Source organism: Bufo bufo, chromosome 4, assembly GCF_905171765.1.
Source record: "Bufo bufo chromosome 4, aBufBuf1.1, whole genome shotgun sequence".
NCBI lineage: Eukaryota > Metazoa > Chordata > Amphibia > Anura > Bufonidae > Bufo > Bufo bufo.
Window position 1 is genome coordinate 121501571 of NC_053392.1, and position 16587 is coordinate 121518157.

The window sequence follows — 16587 nt, forward strand, 5'->3', positions numbered from 1 at the left end:
CACAGTATCATACTAACCAATATTGTAGTTGGTAAATTTGGGGCATATAAGCCCTATTACGGTGACAGCACCAACCAATCTGGGAACACCTTTTTACGGATGGGGCTAACATAAGCTCAGCCCATTTTCAGGCAGAGAAATTTGCTGGGCCTGTCTCTGAAAATGATGGACAATCCTGACAAATGTAGGACTGTTGGCAACCATGCAGTGTGAGAACACCCTGAAGAAGAATGGGGTTGTGTACAAGAGGCCTTATAATGGAAATCACAGCACTGTGCCCTATCTTTAGTACAACAGATACCAAATGTGCCCAACGGGGCCCCCTGACTTATGACGGGTATGCTGGGTTCCACTCTTTGATGGAAAGCTTAGTGTTGTATTTTGTTAAGTCTGAACTGCTGACAGAAGCTCAGTGGAAACCTGGAGGTGTTCTCCATTGCAACCAATCAGAAGGCAGCTTGTATTTTCTCAGTGCTTAAAACATGTAAGCTGTTATCTGATTGGACTTCGCTCAGGTAGTGCACAGGCAGCCTGCTGCTCCCCCCATCCCTCTCCCTGCCACCCCCGTTATCCCCCTGTCCCCGCCTCCAAGTGTTCACCTCCCTCCCCGCTTTCCTGCCCGTCAGTCAGCGGTTGTTATAGTAACAGGAGCCGGCTGGTTGCAGCTCAGTGATCGCAGCATCCAGAGCCGGGAGCGGGTACCAGAAGCAGCGGACAGTTCCAGGACAGCAGCGGAATCAGCAGCCGCCCTTCCCCATGCCTCCTCCGTGGTCTCCCGCTCTTGTGCCCCAGCTTTTCTTCCTTCTTCTCTCCGCTCTTCTTCTGGTCTCTTCAGATCTCCCCGGGGATCCGTGCGGGGGAGAAGCGTGCGACACGCAGGTAATGGACGCGGGGCAGGGGGCACTGGACGGCACATGCATGTAGAAGGCATGTCAGCGGGCAGGGGCCACCCCTGTGCTGATGGGGGTCATACATGTGCAGTCAGTATCAGCGCAGACCCCACAGTGTCATGTCTGAATGTCACCTACTACATGCAATGTCACGGGGAACGGTGTGCCCCATGTGAGGGATCACCTACAGCCACCTACCTACCTGTCTGTCATGTACCTCATATCTGTCTTATATCTATTATCTATCTATTTATCTATTTCATATCTAGTATCTATCTATATCGATTATCTATCTATCAATTTCATATCTAGTATCTATCTTTTATTTATCTATATATAATATCTATCTCTATCTATCCATTATCTATCTATCAATCAATCAATCTATCTATCTCCTATTATCTATCTATCTATCTATCATCTATCTATCTATCTATCTATCTATCATCTATCTATCTATCTCCTATCTATCTATCTCATATCTATCTATCTATCTATCATCTATCTATCTATCTCATATCTATCTATCTATCTATCTATCTATCTATCTATCTATCTATCATCTATCTATCTATCTATCTCCCATCCATCAGTCAGTCTGTCTCTAGACGGTAGCTGCTCATGTGCGGCACTTCTCTTCCATTCCCGGCTGATATGTTGGCTGCAGATCACTGGTGCTTTGTTCAGCAGACTGGTGTCTCCGGTGGAGGTTGTACTTCTGTACTACATGGCCTACCATCCCTGGAGACGGAATGAAATGTATAGATTTCTATGGATTTGGAGGGTGACTATTGGGCTATAGATAACTATAAGAGCCGTGTTTGCCTTCTTATGCCCTTCTTATTGAGTCAGCAGTGACTGTGGTTTTACACGTTAGGTAATGCATCGGTGGCACCAGGGTCTGTGCCTGTGCAAAAAATACCGTTATTCCGTCACGTGGGTCAGATGTGTGAATGAAGGGCTTAGTCATGCACCTGTGATTGAATCACGCAGCTTACATCACGGGTCACGTGTCGCGCTCTGTCTCATTTTAATGGAATTGTGTAGTGCCTTTAGGTCATTAGGTTCTGTCACCATAGTGGCCTGTGGGTCGGAGCGATGTGCCTGCTGGAGTCACGGCATTGAGATTTCTTATGCTCGCCCTCTGTTATCAGCCATGGCTCACACACTGTCAGGAGACTGATATGGGTTAAGCTGGATATCAGTATACGGCGCACCTTCATACAGTATACAGCGACTATAACACAGAGGCAGCTCCTGCGGCTGGCACGTCACCAGTGGGGCATTAGCAGGGTGAGAGGTGCCCATTTTGATGTTTATATGGATGCCCCTGGTGCACATGTCCATAATAAACAGTGACATGACACCAGTCTTAATGGTAGAAGAAAGGGGGCTCCATAGTAAAGACCAGTAAGGACTTGATGTTTGTTTCAACCTCCACGGTCTTTTCATGACCCATGGCCCATTTCCTTACCCCTTTGGAGAGGGGAGTCCTGCACAGGTCCAGTAGCAAATGGGGTGCCTGCCGAAACACTCCGCGGTTACCATCCGGTGTACAGTGCCACCTCAGGGACCTGCCCTGCTACCATTCATTGGTGGTATGATATGCTGGTTGTAGTCCGACACGCCATGAGCATTTTTCTGCTCAGACCTGAAACGTGTTGGAGGTGCAGTGTACTACGTTATTTGTTTTTAGATGATCCAATAAAATTTTACAGATTTTTATGGATTTTGGGTGCTGGACAGTCATGTACCGGGGGGGGGGGGTCCTGGGAAGTGTTGACATTCATAATTTGTCTTTTGTTAAATGTCAATGAAAATGGACCAATATAAGAAGATCTATATAAAAAAAAGCAGAAACCGTATTGCACATGTGAACAGAGCTTCGGCGGAGCCAGTATTGTAAATTCTGGTTAAAGTCGACCCGAGGCTCATGGAGACTGGAGGAGGCTTTTCACCTTCTGGGCAGTGATGCAGGGAACATCTCAGATGACCTTTTATCTCAAAAGGTCCGTTGAAGGGGTTGTCCGACCGCTGAGAATGTTCTGGTGCAGCTTGACGTAAAATAAGGTATATTCATCTAAACATTCCCAGACCGCTCCCGCTTTGATTCTTACTGGTTTCCACCTCTTGGCCCCATCTTGGCGCACAGTGAAAGCCTGGAAATGACTGGGCAGTGCTGCAGAAAGCGATTGGCCAAGCGGGCATTTCCTGCATGTCAAGAGTGTCAGCATGGGACCCCGTGAGTGTCGAGACGGGAGCAGCAGGGGAGGGGGAAGGTGAAGTGTTCCTTATTCGATGTGTTCTTGGCAGACGTGAGTCGGTATAAAAAATGGCTGGACCACCCTTTAATCCGCTAACCCAGTTCTCCCAAAAACTGGGGTAAAATCTCTGATAAATTGAACTTGCATCTGACAGCTGTGCTGCAATAACAATAAAAGACTCCTATAACATGAGGAATAATCTTAATGAATTCTTCTGGAATGTTCCACCAAGTTCTTGGAAATGGCTTTACGCTAAATGTCACTTCACCCTCAGATTATAACGTCGTACTAATGGTGTTGTGATTTAAGGACTCTATTACACAGGATTGGCGCATAGCAAATGTGGTGCCAATATTCAAAAAGGGTCCAAAAACAGAGCCTGGAAACTATAGGCCGGTAAGTTTAACATCTGTCGTGGGTAAACTGTTTGAAGGTTTTCTAAGAGATGCTATCTTGGAGTACCTCAATGAAAATTAGCAAATAACACCATATCAGCATGGCTTCATGAGGGATCGGTCATGTCAGACTAATTTAATCAGTTTCTATGAGGAGGTAAGTTCTAGACTTGACAGCGGCGAATCAATGGATGTCGTATATCTGGACTTCTCCAAAGCATTTGACACTGTACCGCATAAAAGGTTAGTATATAAAATGAGAATGCTCGGACTGGGAGAAAACATCTGTATGTGGGTAACTGGCTCAATGATTATTAATGATCTTGTAGAAGGCTTGCATAGTAAAATATCAATTTTCGCAGATGACACTAAACTGTGTAAAGTAATTAACACTGAAGAGGACAGTATACTACTACAGAGCGATCTGGATAGATTGGAGGCTTGGGCAGAGAAGTGGCAGATGAGGTTTAACACTGACAAATGTAAAGTTATGCACATGGGAAGGAATAATGCAAGTCACCCGTCCATACTAAATGGTAAAACACTAGGTAACACTGACATGGAAAAGGACCTAGGTATTTTGGTGAACAGCAAACTAAGCTGTAGAAACCAATGTCAGGCAGCTGCTGCCAAGGCCAATAAGATAATGGGTTGCATCAGAAGGGGCATAGATTCCCGTGATATGAACATAGTCCTACCACTTTACAAATCACTAGTCAGACCACACATGGAGTACTGTGTACAGTTCTGGGCTCCTGTGAACAAGGCAGACATAGCAGAGCTGGAGAGGGTCCAGAGGAGGGCAACTAAAGTAATAACTGGAATGGGGCAACTACAGTACCCTGAAAGATTATCAACATTAGGGTTATTCACTTTAGAAAAAAGACGACTGAGGGGAGATCTAATTACTATGTATAAATATATCAGGGGTCAGTACAGAGATCTCTCCCATCATCTATTTATCCCCAGGATTGTGACTGTGACGAGGGGACATCCTCTGCGTCTGGAGGAAAGAAGGTTTGTACACAAACATAGAAGAGGATTCTTTACGGTAAGAGCAGTGAGACTATGGAACTCTCTGCCTGAGGAGGTGGTGATGGTGAGTACAATAAAGGAATTCAAGAAGGGCCTGGATGTATTTCTGGAGTGTAATAATATTACAGGCTATGGCTACTAGAGAGGGGTCGTTGATCCAGGGAGTTATTCTGATTGCCTGATTGGAGTCGGGAAGGAATTTTTTTCAGGGGTTGTCTCACTTCAGCAAATTACATTTATCATGTAGAGAACATTAATACAAGCCACTTGCTAATGTATTATGATTGTCCATATTGCTTCCTTCGCTGGCTTTATTCGTTTTTCCATCACATTATACACTGCTCATTTCCATGGTTATGACCACCTACCAATCCAGCAGTGGTGGTCGTGCTTGAACACTATAAAAAAAAAACACCAGCCTATGTGGGCTACCATGGTCCCGGCCACCAGAGAGGTCGGACATTTTTCCCATAGTGTATAAGCACAGCCACCGCTGATGGAAAAATGAATCCAGCCAGCAAAGAAGGCAATGTGGACAATCACAATACATTAGTAAGTGTCTTGAACTTTCTCTACATTATAAATGCCACTTGCTGAAGTGAGACAACACCTTTAATAAATGCAATCAAGCCCTAGACAACCCATAGTGGGGGGTAAGTACCAGGGTAGCAGTCATACACCTACTATTTGACCCATCCTCTAAGTTGTCCAATCTGAATAGAATAGAGCGCTATTCAGTCTTTTGCTATGGACCCCATAGTTTCTGGTTGCTCCTCTGCTTTGCGCATTATGCCATCTTCTTACTTTTTGCATTCTTGCTGTGATAGCGTCGTGTTGTGATATCACCATGTGCATGGCGCCTGTACTGTGATAACACTGTGTTCTTTATCTCTGTAGTTTGACAACACAGTTATACATTCGATTATCCTTGCATTGTGACATGACAGAGTGTATTATCTCTATGCTGGGACATCTCTATGTGAATTACCCAGAGCCGTGTAATAACTCACACATTACCGCACCAGTGACATCACTATGTACATGAGCTTTCTGCTGTTATTGTGAGAGTACTATGTGTATTAACTCAGTGCTGTGACCTGTCCTGTGACATCACTTGTGCTTAATCCCTGTCCTGTGACATCACTTGTGCTTAATCCCTGTCCTGTGACATCACTTGTGCTTTATCCCTGTCCTGTGACATCACTTGTGCTTTATCCCTGTCCTGTGACATCACTTGTGCTTTATCCCTGTCCTGTGACATCACTTGTGCTTTATCCCTGTTCTGTGACATCACTTGTGCTTTATCCCTGTCCTGTGACATCACTTGTGCTTTATCCCTGTCCTGTGACATCACTTGTGCTTTATCCCTGTCCTGTGACATCACTTGTGCTTTATCCCTGTTCTGTGACATCACTTGTGCTTTATCCCTGTCCTGTGACATCACTTGTGCTTTATCCCTGTCCTGTGACATCACTTGTGCGTTATCCCTGTTCTGTGACATCACTTGTGCGTTATCCCTGTCCTGTGACATCACTTGTGCGTTATCCCTGTCCTGTGACATCACTTGTGCGTTATCCCTGTCCTGTGACATCACTTGTGCGTTATCCCTGTCCTGTGACATCACTTGTGCGTTATCCCTGTCCTGTGACATCACTTGTGCGTTATCCCTGTCCTGTGACATCACTTGTGCGTTATCCCTGTCCTGTGACATCACTTGTGCGTTATCCCTGTCCTGTGACATCACTTGTGCGTGATCCCTGTCCTGTGACATCACTTGTGCGTGATCCCTGTCCTGTGACATCACATTGCATGTTATACTTTTACAGTGAAATTGCATTATATTTGTCCTGTGACATCACTTGTGCTTTATCCCTGTCCTGTGACATCACTTGTGCTTTATCCCTGTCCTGTGACATCACTTGTGCTTTATCCCTGTCCTGTGACATCACTTGTGCTTTATCCCTGTTCTGTGACATCACTTGTGCTTTATCCCTGTCCTGTGACATCACTTGTGCTTTATCCCTGTCCTGTGACATCACTTGTGCTTTATCCCTGTCCTGTGACATCACTTGTGCTTTATCCCTGTCCTGTGACATCACTTGTGCTTTATCCCTGTTCTGTGACATCACTTGTGCTTTATCCCTGTCCTGTGACATCACTTGTGCTTTATCCCTGTCCTGTGACATCACTTGTGCTTTATCCCTGTCCTGTGACATCACTTGTGCTTTATCCCTGTCCTGTGACATCACTTGTGCTTTATCCCTGTCCTGTGACATCACTTGTGCTTTATCCCTGTCCTGTGACATCACTTGTGCGTTATCCCTGTCCTGTGACATCACTTGTGCGTTATCCCTGTCCTGTGACATCACTTGTGCTGTATCCCTGTCCTGTGACATCACTTGTGCGTTATCCCTGTCCTGTGACATCACTTGTGCGTTATCCCTGTCCTGTGACATCACTTGTGCGTTATCCCTGTCCTGTGACATCACTTGTGCGTTATCCCTGTCCTGTGACATCACTTGTGCGTTATCCCTGTCCTGTGACATCACTTGTGCGTTATCCCTGTCCTGTGACATCACTTGTGCGTGATCCCTGTCCTGTGACATCACATTGCATGTTATACTTTTACAGTGAAATTGCATTATATTTGTCCTGTGACATCACTTGTGCTTTATCCCCGTGCTGTTACTTCACTTGTGCTTTATCCCTGTACTGAGACATCACATTGCATATTATCCTCGTACTGTGACATTGGTTTGTGCATTATCTTTATACTGTGGTACCACCTTGTGCATTATCCTTGTACAGTGACATCACCTTGTGCATTATCCATGTACGTTTTGTGGGGCCTGGCAGCTGGGACTTGAACGATCATGGAAATGGACCAATCATTGTGCCAAATCCTAAGTGGCCTCTAAAGGACCTTTTCCACAAATGGCACATCAATTTCAAATACCATAAATGTTGGACTTTCGAGCTGTGTTTCCCTCCAGTTTTGAGGATAGGGGTATCGGCCATGTGTATGGTCACAATCCATTGAACCCATAGAAAAATAAGCAGCACGTTTCTGAGCCAAATCATTTCTTCACGTCCTCGTGATACCTTCAGATGAATATCTGCAGGTTGTGATAGTTCATTCCTTTTTGTAGTAACATGTCAAACTTTGAGCTTGTGAGATGCGAGGAACCCATATCTTATGAGGCTATAATTACCATCACTATGGGTTTAACATACTGTATACTTTCCAATTTCAAAGGTTTTTGTTTTTTACTTGCTGAAAATTTTAGTTTATATATTTTTTTTGTTTCTTCATATTTGTATTAAGAGGACATATTTGTTTGATTGTATGTGCACCCTTCAAGATTTGGACTGAGGCACTTTTTTGAATATACTGCCTCTCTAACATTTTCCTGTCTTAAAGTGACCGTATGGCAAAGAACTGGACAGGCATCTTCTTCCTGCAGGAGAGGAGCTCACTCCACACCCAAAGTTACCTATAGCTATCACGACATATGGTGACACCACATATAATCTATCCTAATAGAGAGCGTCCATATTAAATCCAGACTAATGAACAAAATTTCAGTCCACCTCGGACCTTTCTCAGGTTGTGTCATATTTGGGGAAGATGACTATGACATATTTGGGGATGTATGGAGATGACATGCCAGGGTAGTCTGGCACGGCATCTCTCTGCCGTGATGATATAACCACTGAGGGCAATGGTTGCCAACAGTGATCACACGGGTAGTCGGGGGCTTCATTGCTTCAGCGCCAGACACAAAGACTGCTGGGGAGCAAGAGACTGGCTGTGGCTCCTGCTGACAGCCACGTCCAGGTGGTAGGTGGTGATACCTCCTTCCCTTTGCTGCAGTCCTCCTGAATCAGGCTACAACTCTCCTTCTAGTCTACATGGTGATGATGTCCGGCCCTGCTGGTCTAGATAAAGGGTACTTCAGCAGAACCATGTAGCTTGCAGATTAAGATACTATACGTTGGTTATTGTTCCTGTGTATTTTGACTCTGTTTTGGCTCCTGATTTTGGTTCTGTCTGTCATATTGGCCTAGTATCTGGATTACATTCCTACCTGTCCTTTTGGTTTGTTCACCTGTTACCTATTGTTCTTCTCCTTACATTAGGTACATAGCTGGTATGGTTGGAAAACTACACAGGTCCATCAAGTCCAACCTATAATTGTACTGTGTTGATCCAGAGAAAGACAAAACCTCTATAAGATGAATGCCAGTTGACCTATATTAAGTAATATGGCAAAATCATTTGTTGGATCTAGAAATCTAGTACCTCTAACAATATTTTTACATTCTGACCCCGGCTATCTTCTGATCCCCGTCTTATCCTTTGGCCTGTTGCATTCTGACCGCTCTCCTGATGATGACCCTTGACTCCATTCATGACTATGCTAGTGCCCTATATACTGCCACCATTCTGGGGAGTGGAAAAGGCCATACCACCTTGTGGTGGTTAAAGGGGTTGTCCATCTGGACACTTGTGGCTTAAATATATAAGATGTGCTATAAATGTCTGACAGATGGGGACCTGCTCCTATCCGAAGAATGGGGCCCTGTCTTGTGCTGCTAGGAAAAGAGATTGCCATGCAAGCATAGGTGCCCCTATTTACTTCTAGGTGAGTTCCAAAAATAGCCAGGTAAGTGTGTTCAGCTATTTTCAGATGTCCCATAGAAATGAATGGAGAGAGCAACGCCCACCAGCCACCTCTCCATTCCCAGGGGTTCAATATAGGAGCGGGTTCCCAGAGGTGGGCCCTGTGGGTTCCTGTGCATATGCCTTAAATGTCCAGATGACAATACCCCTTTAATCACCACAAGGTGACAATAGATTTAGTCTGCACATAAGTAACATCTGTGCTTGTCTAATAAGGAAGCAGAGAGTTCTGCTGACCTTGATGATGGTCTATAGCATCCACGAGGTCCTGGACGAGTCTATTTATAGAAGCACATAAGAGCTGTGGCTTTATGACAAGCTGCCTGGTACAGTTAGGATCCAGTCTGAGATGAGTAGGATGAAAGGTACCAGTCCTGCAGATCTTACACGGGTAGCTGGGGAGTAGAGCAACGTCCCCTGGAGATGGAGGATATTTCTGTCTTCTATCCATGTCAGCGCAGTACAGACGTAAAGACTTGATTATACCCTACTCCGATGAGGCTCCTGGTATTATTTGCCCGGCTGATGTTAATTTCACACTCAGACATGGCTCCAGCCTCTTGGATGTGGCTTCTTTATTTGACCTAGCCTGGAGAAATCTGCTTTGTAAGCGCAGTCTGATGCTTCCTTCTCTGAGCACGTTTGCTAATCTCATGGATGCCCCTCTCCTCTCTCATACCCCCTTCTCTTACCTCTGTTCTTCTTATTGATCGAATGTCCTCCCACTGCCTCCCTCCAGCCTATCGGCTATAAAGCAGCTCCCACCTTCTCCCAGTCACTTCGTCAATTTCTAGCCACAGAGTGACCTTTCTACCTGATCATCCGTGTGTTTTGTAAGGCGGCATGAGACGTAATGTTTCTTTCCATACAATACAACCAGTAATGACGTCTCATGACGATAATTGGTGCATACATATTAAATGAAAAGAGAGCAGCAGAACCCGGAGTTGAAAAAAAAAAGCTTCTTCCTTTGAGCACAGATCCTGATCAATGTTGGCTCCTAGCGGAGCTTTTCTTAAGTGTGAGCAAGAAGCTAAAACCTTTCAAGATGGATGAATAAGGAACAGTAAGGCTAAATGCACACGATCAGGATTGCGTGCGGAAAATCCGCACCGTAGGTCATGTACATTGTATTCTATGAGAATTTGAAATTCTCAATGCACACAATGCTGATTTTTTTTCCACACGGATTTAGACCTGGGGTGCGGATTTAACATCCGCAGCATGTCAATTTATTTTATTTTTCCTGACCAGATTTTCTTCATTCACTTAGTAAAATCCGCATGCGGGAACTCCGCACCGAATCCGCACGCAAATCCGCACCAATTGATGCGGATTGACCGCACAGATTTGCCTGCAAACACCTGCGGATTTCAGTGCGGATTCTCCGCACATGAATCCTGAATGAGTGCATGTACTCTAACTATTGCAACTGTAGAAGCCATGTGATGTTCTGCTACTGTTTTGGTGCCCAAGGCAAGTATTTCAGAACGTGGCCCCACAGTCCCTAATAGTTTTTGGATGGACAAGCATACTGTTTAAAAACAATCCATAAATTGCAAAATGGTACCCTAGGCAGCCACCTACACTGCCAACCCCTTGACCTGGGACCAGTGGAGCTTTGTGTACAGAAGGGAAAATTATCATTATAACAACTAACTTACTTTTTCTGAAACGCTTAAAGGGGTTTGCCACTATCTAACAAAATTTCATAAATGCCATAACCTGATGAATAATATGCCATATGACATGCTAAAACACAGCAGCCTTAACCCAGCATGCATTCTGGAGCTCCCCCCCCCCACACTGCACATGGGTATCCTTTGCAAACGCTGGCAGCATCCACAGCACCCAAGATGGCGGCAGCCTTGTCATTCACCCATGGGACTGCCTCCTTTTCTCTGCAGGTGCTGAGAGCCTTGCAGTTACCCAGAATAGGGTAGTTGCAGAATTGTTTCTTCTCATTTTAATGTTATTAAATGTTCTGATGTATTGCAACCCCATGGTTTTGTATGGATAAGTCAGGGTTAACAATCCTGACTCTAGAAGACTAGGCCTATGTCTCAGAGAATCACTATCTCTGAGATATCTGCATCAAGAAAGCACCTCTACTTTACAGTACTCCAGAGAAAGAAAGAACTAGAAGGTCCAAAATCTGCATGGTCGAGCAACGGAGTCCGTCAGTAAGGTATTTGCTGTTTAAGGCTGATAGACTTTACTGCAGTGAGAGGGAAATTTCAAATACATCCTTCACAATTTGATATGGTCTTGGCGAGTTGTTTCTTAATCCTGTACCCCTTAGCTGAGAATTACAGACATTTTTGTGAGAGCCTTATTGCCAGCCTTAGATTCTGTAGGGGGAGACTTTGGAAATATAGAGAGATGGAGTGCTACAACCCCCATCATTGCCTATATTCCTACATCACTAGCAGGGAAGATTTGCACTGTGAATTGTTTGGAACTGTGTCTTGTTACTGTTGGATGTACAACAACTCCCATTCTGCACTTGTCTGTTTTCTGGTTTACATACTCCAGCACCATTCGTCGGCCACTGCACATGGACCTTAATGACAAGGGTATCTCAACTACTATCAAGCATGAGCCCCAACATCAAGTGTGCCTGGAGGGAAGAAAGGTTGTGCCCTCCTGTCACGGCCCCGGCCCTAGGAAGCATCGGTTTGAGGCTTACCACTGTGATGTATGTGTTGCAGCCAGAGACACTACAACTCTCATCCTCCACTCCTCCTGGAATAAGGCAGATTCTGCAGCCTGTATCTGTATATGCACCAGATATATGAGGATTCAGCTGGGGAGACGGTCACTTGGTTAAATCGCTGCCATCTTGGGAGCCATGGACATTGTGACCGCCACTTTCAGTGTGTACACAGGGTACCCTTGTGCAGCGTAGGAAGGGTGGGCTTTAGCATGGGTGCTGAGGTAAGTATACAGGATTTTGGTGCTTCATGTGCCAGTACAAATGAGGTTATGGCATTTCTGAGATTTCATCAGAATGTGCCCAACTCCACGTAAACCTCCATCAGACGCCTGCCTTTTTTATGTATGTACTTATATATTTCTTAGGTTTTATTCTGCTCTCTCCTATCCTGGGCTATGCTACCAATCCCATGATGCCTCAGCATAGCATCACATGACTCCTGAATTTGCATGGACTGTCCCTAATTTGCATTTTCAGAGATAGTCCTGTCAAGCTCAGGCTGTCCCAGGCTGAAAATGGATGGGACTAACATCAGACCCCCCCTAAAGTAGGCATCCCAGTGGGTTTGGGGGCATTCCCATGACGGGCCTTTTTTGCCCTGAATTTACCAATTAAAATGTTGGTAATTATGATCAGATGAGCCCATGTGTCCATGCCTGCTGGGCTGGCTTCTCCTATATTTTCACATAGCGTTTTGATTGTCCATTTACCGTATGTGCTGGAAAAGCGCCATTAAAACGGATGCCACTGAGTGTCATCTGTTCCTCATCGGCATCCCTGTTAAAAAGAACTCTCTCTGCCACTACCAGTGCTGTCAGTGACAGACTGTGCAGGGACACCCCCCCCCAACTGGTAACACCCATCTGGACCTTCACTGCCGACTGCTAGCAATTCATTCATAAACTTCTAGAAGGAATAATAGAGGAATAGTACAACATAGATGCTCCAGAATTGTTATTACATGGGGAAAACAAGTAGTTACCACAGCAGACATATCCAGAGAGGGGAGAGGTGTTCTTTAATAAATGTGGTCTGCACCTGAAATCTGGCACATTTCCAAAAGTAAGGGCTCGTTCACACGACCGTTGGTGTCCCGTGCCCGTGCTGTGAACCGCAAATTGTGGTCTGCAGTGCACGGGCACCTTCCGTGGGGCAGGCGCATGGGGATCGCAGACCCATTCACTTAAATGGGTCCGCGATCCCTCCGTCCCGCAAAAAGATAGAGCATGTTCTAGATAGAGCATGTGCTTCCGTTCCGCATCTCCGGAAGCACATGAATGGGTCCGCATTCGTGATGCGGAATGACAACAGAACGGTGCCCGTGTATTGCGGATCTGCAAATGTGGTCCGCAATATGGGAACGGGACACCAATGGTCGTGTGAACGAGCCCTAATAGTAATAGTAAATCTAGCTGAATGTGTTCATAGTGAATATTCATGAGTCTGTCTCAAAAATGTGTTCTGTACGCCCCTGTATTGCCGCTAGATTTTAACGAATTGATAGACTGGGTCTAATGAATATAGATTGAATGCCCAAAATGGTTCCTTCCTGCGCCTTGGGTTGGGCCTTCCATCATGCTCAGAGCGGCGTTCTCTTTGGATGCCTAATAGTTTGCATTTTGTAGTTGTTTTTTTTCTTCTCTGCCATACGTCTGGAAGAGTAATTGCACATGACTTATTTTTAATTACAATCTAATGGAAATGACAATTTAACGAAACCCAGGCGGGAGCGGGAGCGGCTCCACATCTCCTTGGAATAAGTGTTTGGGGGCCTCCTCTGATTAGTTGTGACAGGGCGGCTGAGTGAAGAGATGTAATTTCCCACCTGTTTCCTGAAAATCTCTCAGATCACACAATGAAGATTATTTTAAACACAAAGCTATATTCTCTGACTTAATACACGGAGCACATCTTCTGCTCGTCAAATGTAAAAATACCGTGCTACGCAAGTGATTCGATTTCCTTAATTGTAGAGACGTGAATGACTTTTCTTACGGCTGTCTACATCTGTCTGGAAGCATCTTAAAGTGGTATTTTTCTTAAAGGGGTTAGCCCACAAACAACACTTATCCAAAGGAAGTACGACTGCTGGCACCCCCACTGTTCATTCCCTTGTGGGTATAGAACTATAGTGCACATATGTGACCACCGCTCCTTTAAAGGGGTCGTCTCACTTCAGTAGGTGGCATTTATCATGTAGAGAAAGTTAATACAAGGCACTTACTAATGTATTGTGATTGTCCATATTGCTTCCTTTGCTGGCTGGATTCATTTTTCCATCACATTGTACACTGCTGGTTTCCATGGTTACGGCGGTGAGCGAATCGCGATTCAGATCCAAGATCCGAAGTCGATTCGTTCCCCAACTTTGTTTTAATGTTGTACCTGTCTCCACACAGCATTAAAATGTATGGGCTCTGCGGAGGCAAATATTCTTTAAGTCCGAAGTCTCGTGAATAACTTTGGCCTTCGATTCTACAACTTTAAAAAAACATTTTAAAACAGGAATCCAAAGTGGCTTTGGTACTGGTTGGTTCCTCGGTACCGATGCCAACTTCGGATTCCTGTTATAAAATTGTTGAAGTTGTCAAAGGCGTAGATTTAGACTATTTTCTATGCCTAAAACAGGTGTAGAGAATGATAAATGAGACCGGCCTGCAATCTGCGGCTGATGTACTCCATAAAGTGGCGTATATCTGTTGTAAATGACCCCCTAAATGTTTGGCTCAAACTGATGGGTGATGTTGGATAAGGGTACATTCACACTGCCGTGTATGTCAGAGGTATACGTCAGGAGGATCTGACAGATGCCTATATGCAAGCAGTGGCCTACGTCACTATCACTCATAGGTTTTCTGGGATTTTATAATTGATAACAGATCCTCAGCATAGGTCATCAATATCAGATCGGTGGGGGTCAGACACCTGGCTGTTTGAAGAGAAGGCCGCACTCCCTGTAACCCTTCCCTTCATTGTTTACCTGCTCGCCGTCCACATCGCAGCGGTGTAAAGTCACTTCTATGGGACTTGACTACTAGAGAGCCGTCCCGTAGAGGTGAATGGGACGGCTTCTTGCTCAAGACTGCGATGTCGACGGCGAGCAGGTAAACAATGTAGTGAAGGCTGCGAACGCAGGGAGAGAGGCCTTCTCTTCAACCAGCTGATTGGCAGAGGTGCCGGACCCCCGCCGATCTGACAGTTATGACCTATCCTGGGGATAAGTCATCAATATTAATATCCCAGAAAACCCCTTAAAAATAAACATACCATGCCGCTGTATAGAATAATGTAGACAACGGCGCTTTTCTCTACAGATGTGTACTAACGTATGCTGACCTGATGGAGATCAAAGGGACACTCTTTAGGCCTCGGTCAGGTCAGTGGGGGACTATGTATATATTGGACATATGCACTTGGCGGTTTTACAAAGCATAAGCCATACGTATTCTGATAGATGCAGTAATAATTTCTTATTTTAAGGTTCCTTTTGTGTAATATTACTTTTCAATTAAATATTTGGAGCCATTTATTATTAAAGATATGCCAAAGAAGTGACATCTAAAAAGTGCCATGTTGACAGGACTATAGGAAGCTAGAATTCTAAAATTTTGACCATAGCTTTAAAAGGTTAAATTGTACGGCCTCTTTCACACGGGCGTCGCAGGTGAGGGCCGGATATGAGGCGGGTGCGTCGCGGGAAAATGCACGATTTTTCTGCGCAAGTGCAAAGCGTTTTAATGCGTTTTGCACGCGCGTGAGAAAAATCAGCATGTTTGATACCCAGACCCGAACCCGGACTTCTTCACAGAAGTTCAGGTTTGGGTTAGGTGTTGTGTAGATTTTATTATTTTCCCTTATAACATGGTTATAAGGGAAAATAATAGCATTCTTAATACAAAATGCTTAGTAAAATAGGGATGGAGGGGTTACAAAATAAAATAACAATTTTTTACTCACCTCATCCACTTGTTTGCGCAGCCCGGCTTCTCTTCTGTCTTCTTCCTTGCTGTGCAGGAGGAAAAGGACCTGTGGTGACGTGACTGCGCTCATCACATGGTCCGTCACATAATCCATCACCATGGTGATGGATCATGTGATGGACCATGTGATGAGCGCAGTGATGTCACCAAAGGTCCTTTTCCTCCCAGGTCATCAAAGAAGAAGACGGCCTGCGCATCAAGAGAATGCCAAGAGTGTGCAAAGCAGTAATCAAAGCAAAAGGTGGCTACTTTGAAGAACCTAGAATATGACATATTTTCAGTTGTTTCACACTTGTTTGTTATGTATATAATTCCACATGTGTTAATTCATAGTTTTGATGCCTTCAGTGTGAATCTACAATTTTCATAGTCATGAAAATAAAGAAAACTCTTTGAATGAGAAGGTGTGTCCAAACTTTTGGTCTGTACTGTATCTCTCTGAGAGCGGAGTGCAGTCTATATAATGATATAACCTATATCACCATAATTTATGTCTGCAATGTTGGCCGACACCAGGCATTCTGTCATCTAGACTGCACTCTATTAGCTGATTACCCTATAGAAATTGCTTCTTTGGATTGTATCTGGCCCATTTGTGCTGTTAGCACTTTTCTATCTACACT

At 44.7% G+C, this 16587-nt stretch overlaps 1 protein-coding gene across 1 annotated transcript in view; it reads left to right on the forward strand.

The window, feature by feature from the left end:
• Positions 1 to 654: 654 nt before the first annotated feature.
• The window catches only part of DNER (delta/notch like EGF repeat containing), a 289215-nt gene continuing 273282 nt past the window's right edge, over positions 655 to 16587 (forward strand). The window contains exon 1 of the mRNA XM_040431006.1: positions 655 to 879. Within this exon, the coding sequence (XP_040286940.1) occupies positions 757 to 879 (123 nt within the window). The 5' untranslated portion in view covers positions 655 to 756. The remainder of the gene's footprint in view (positions 880 to 16587) is intronic.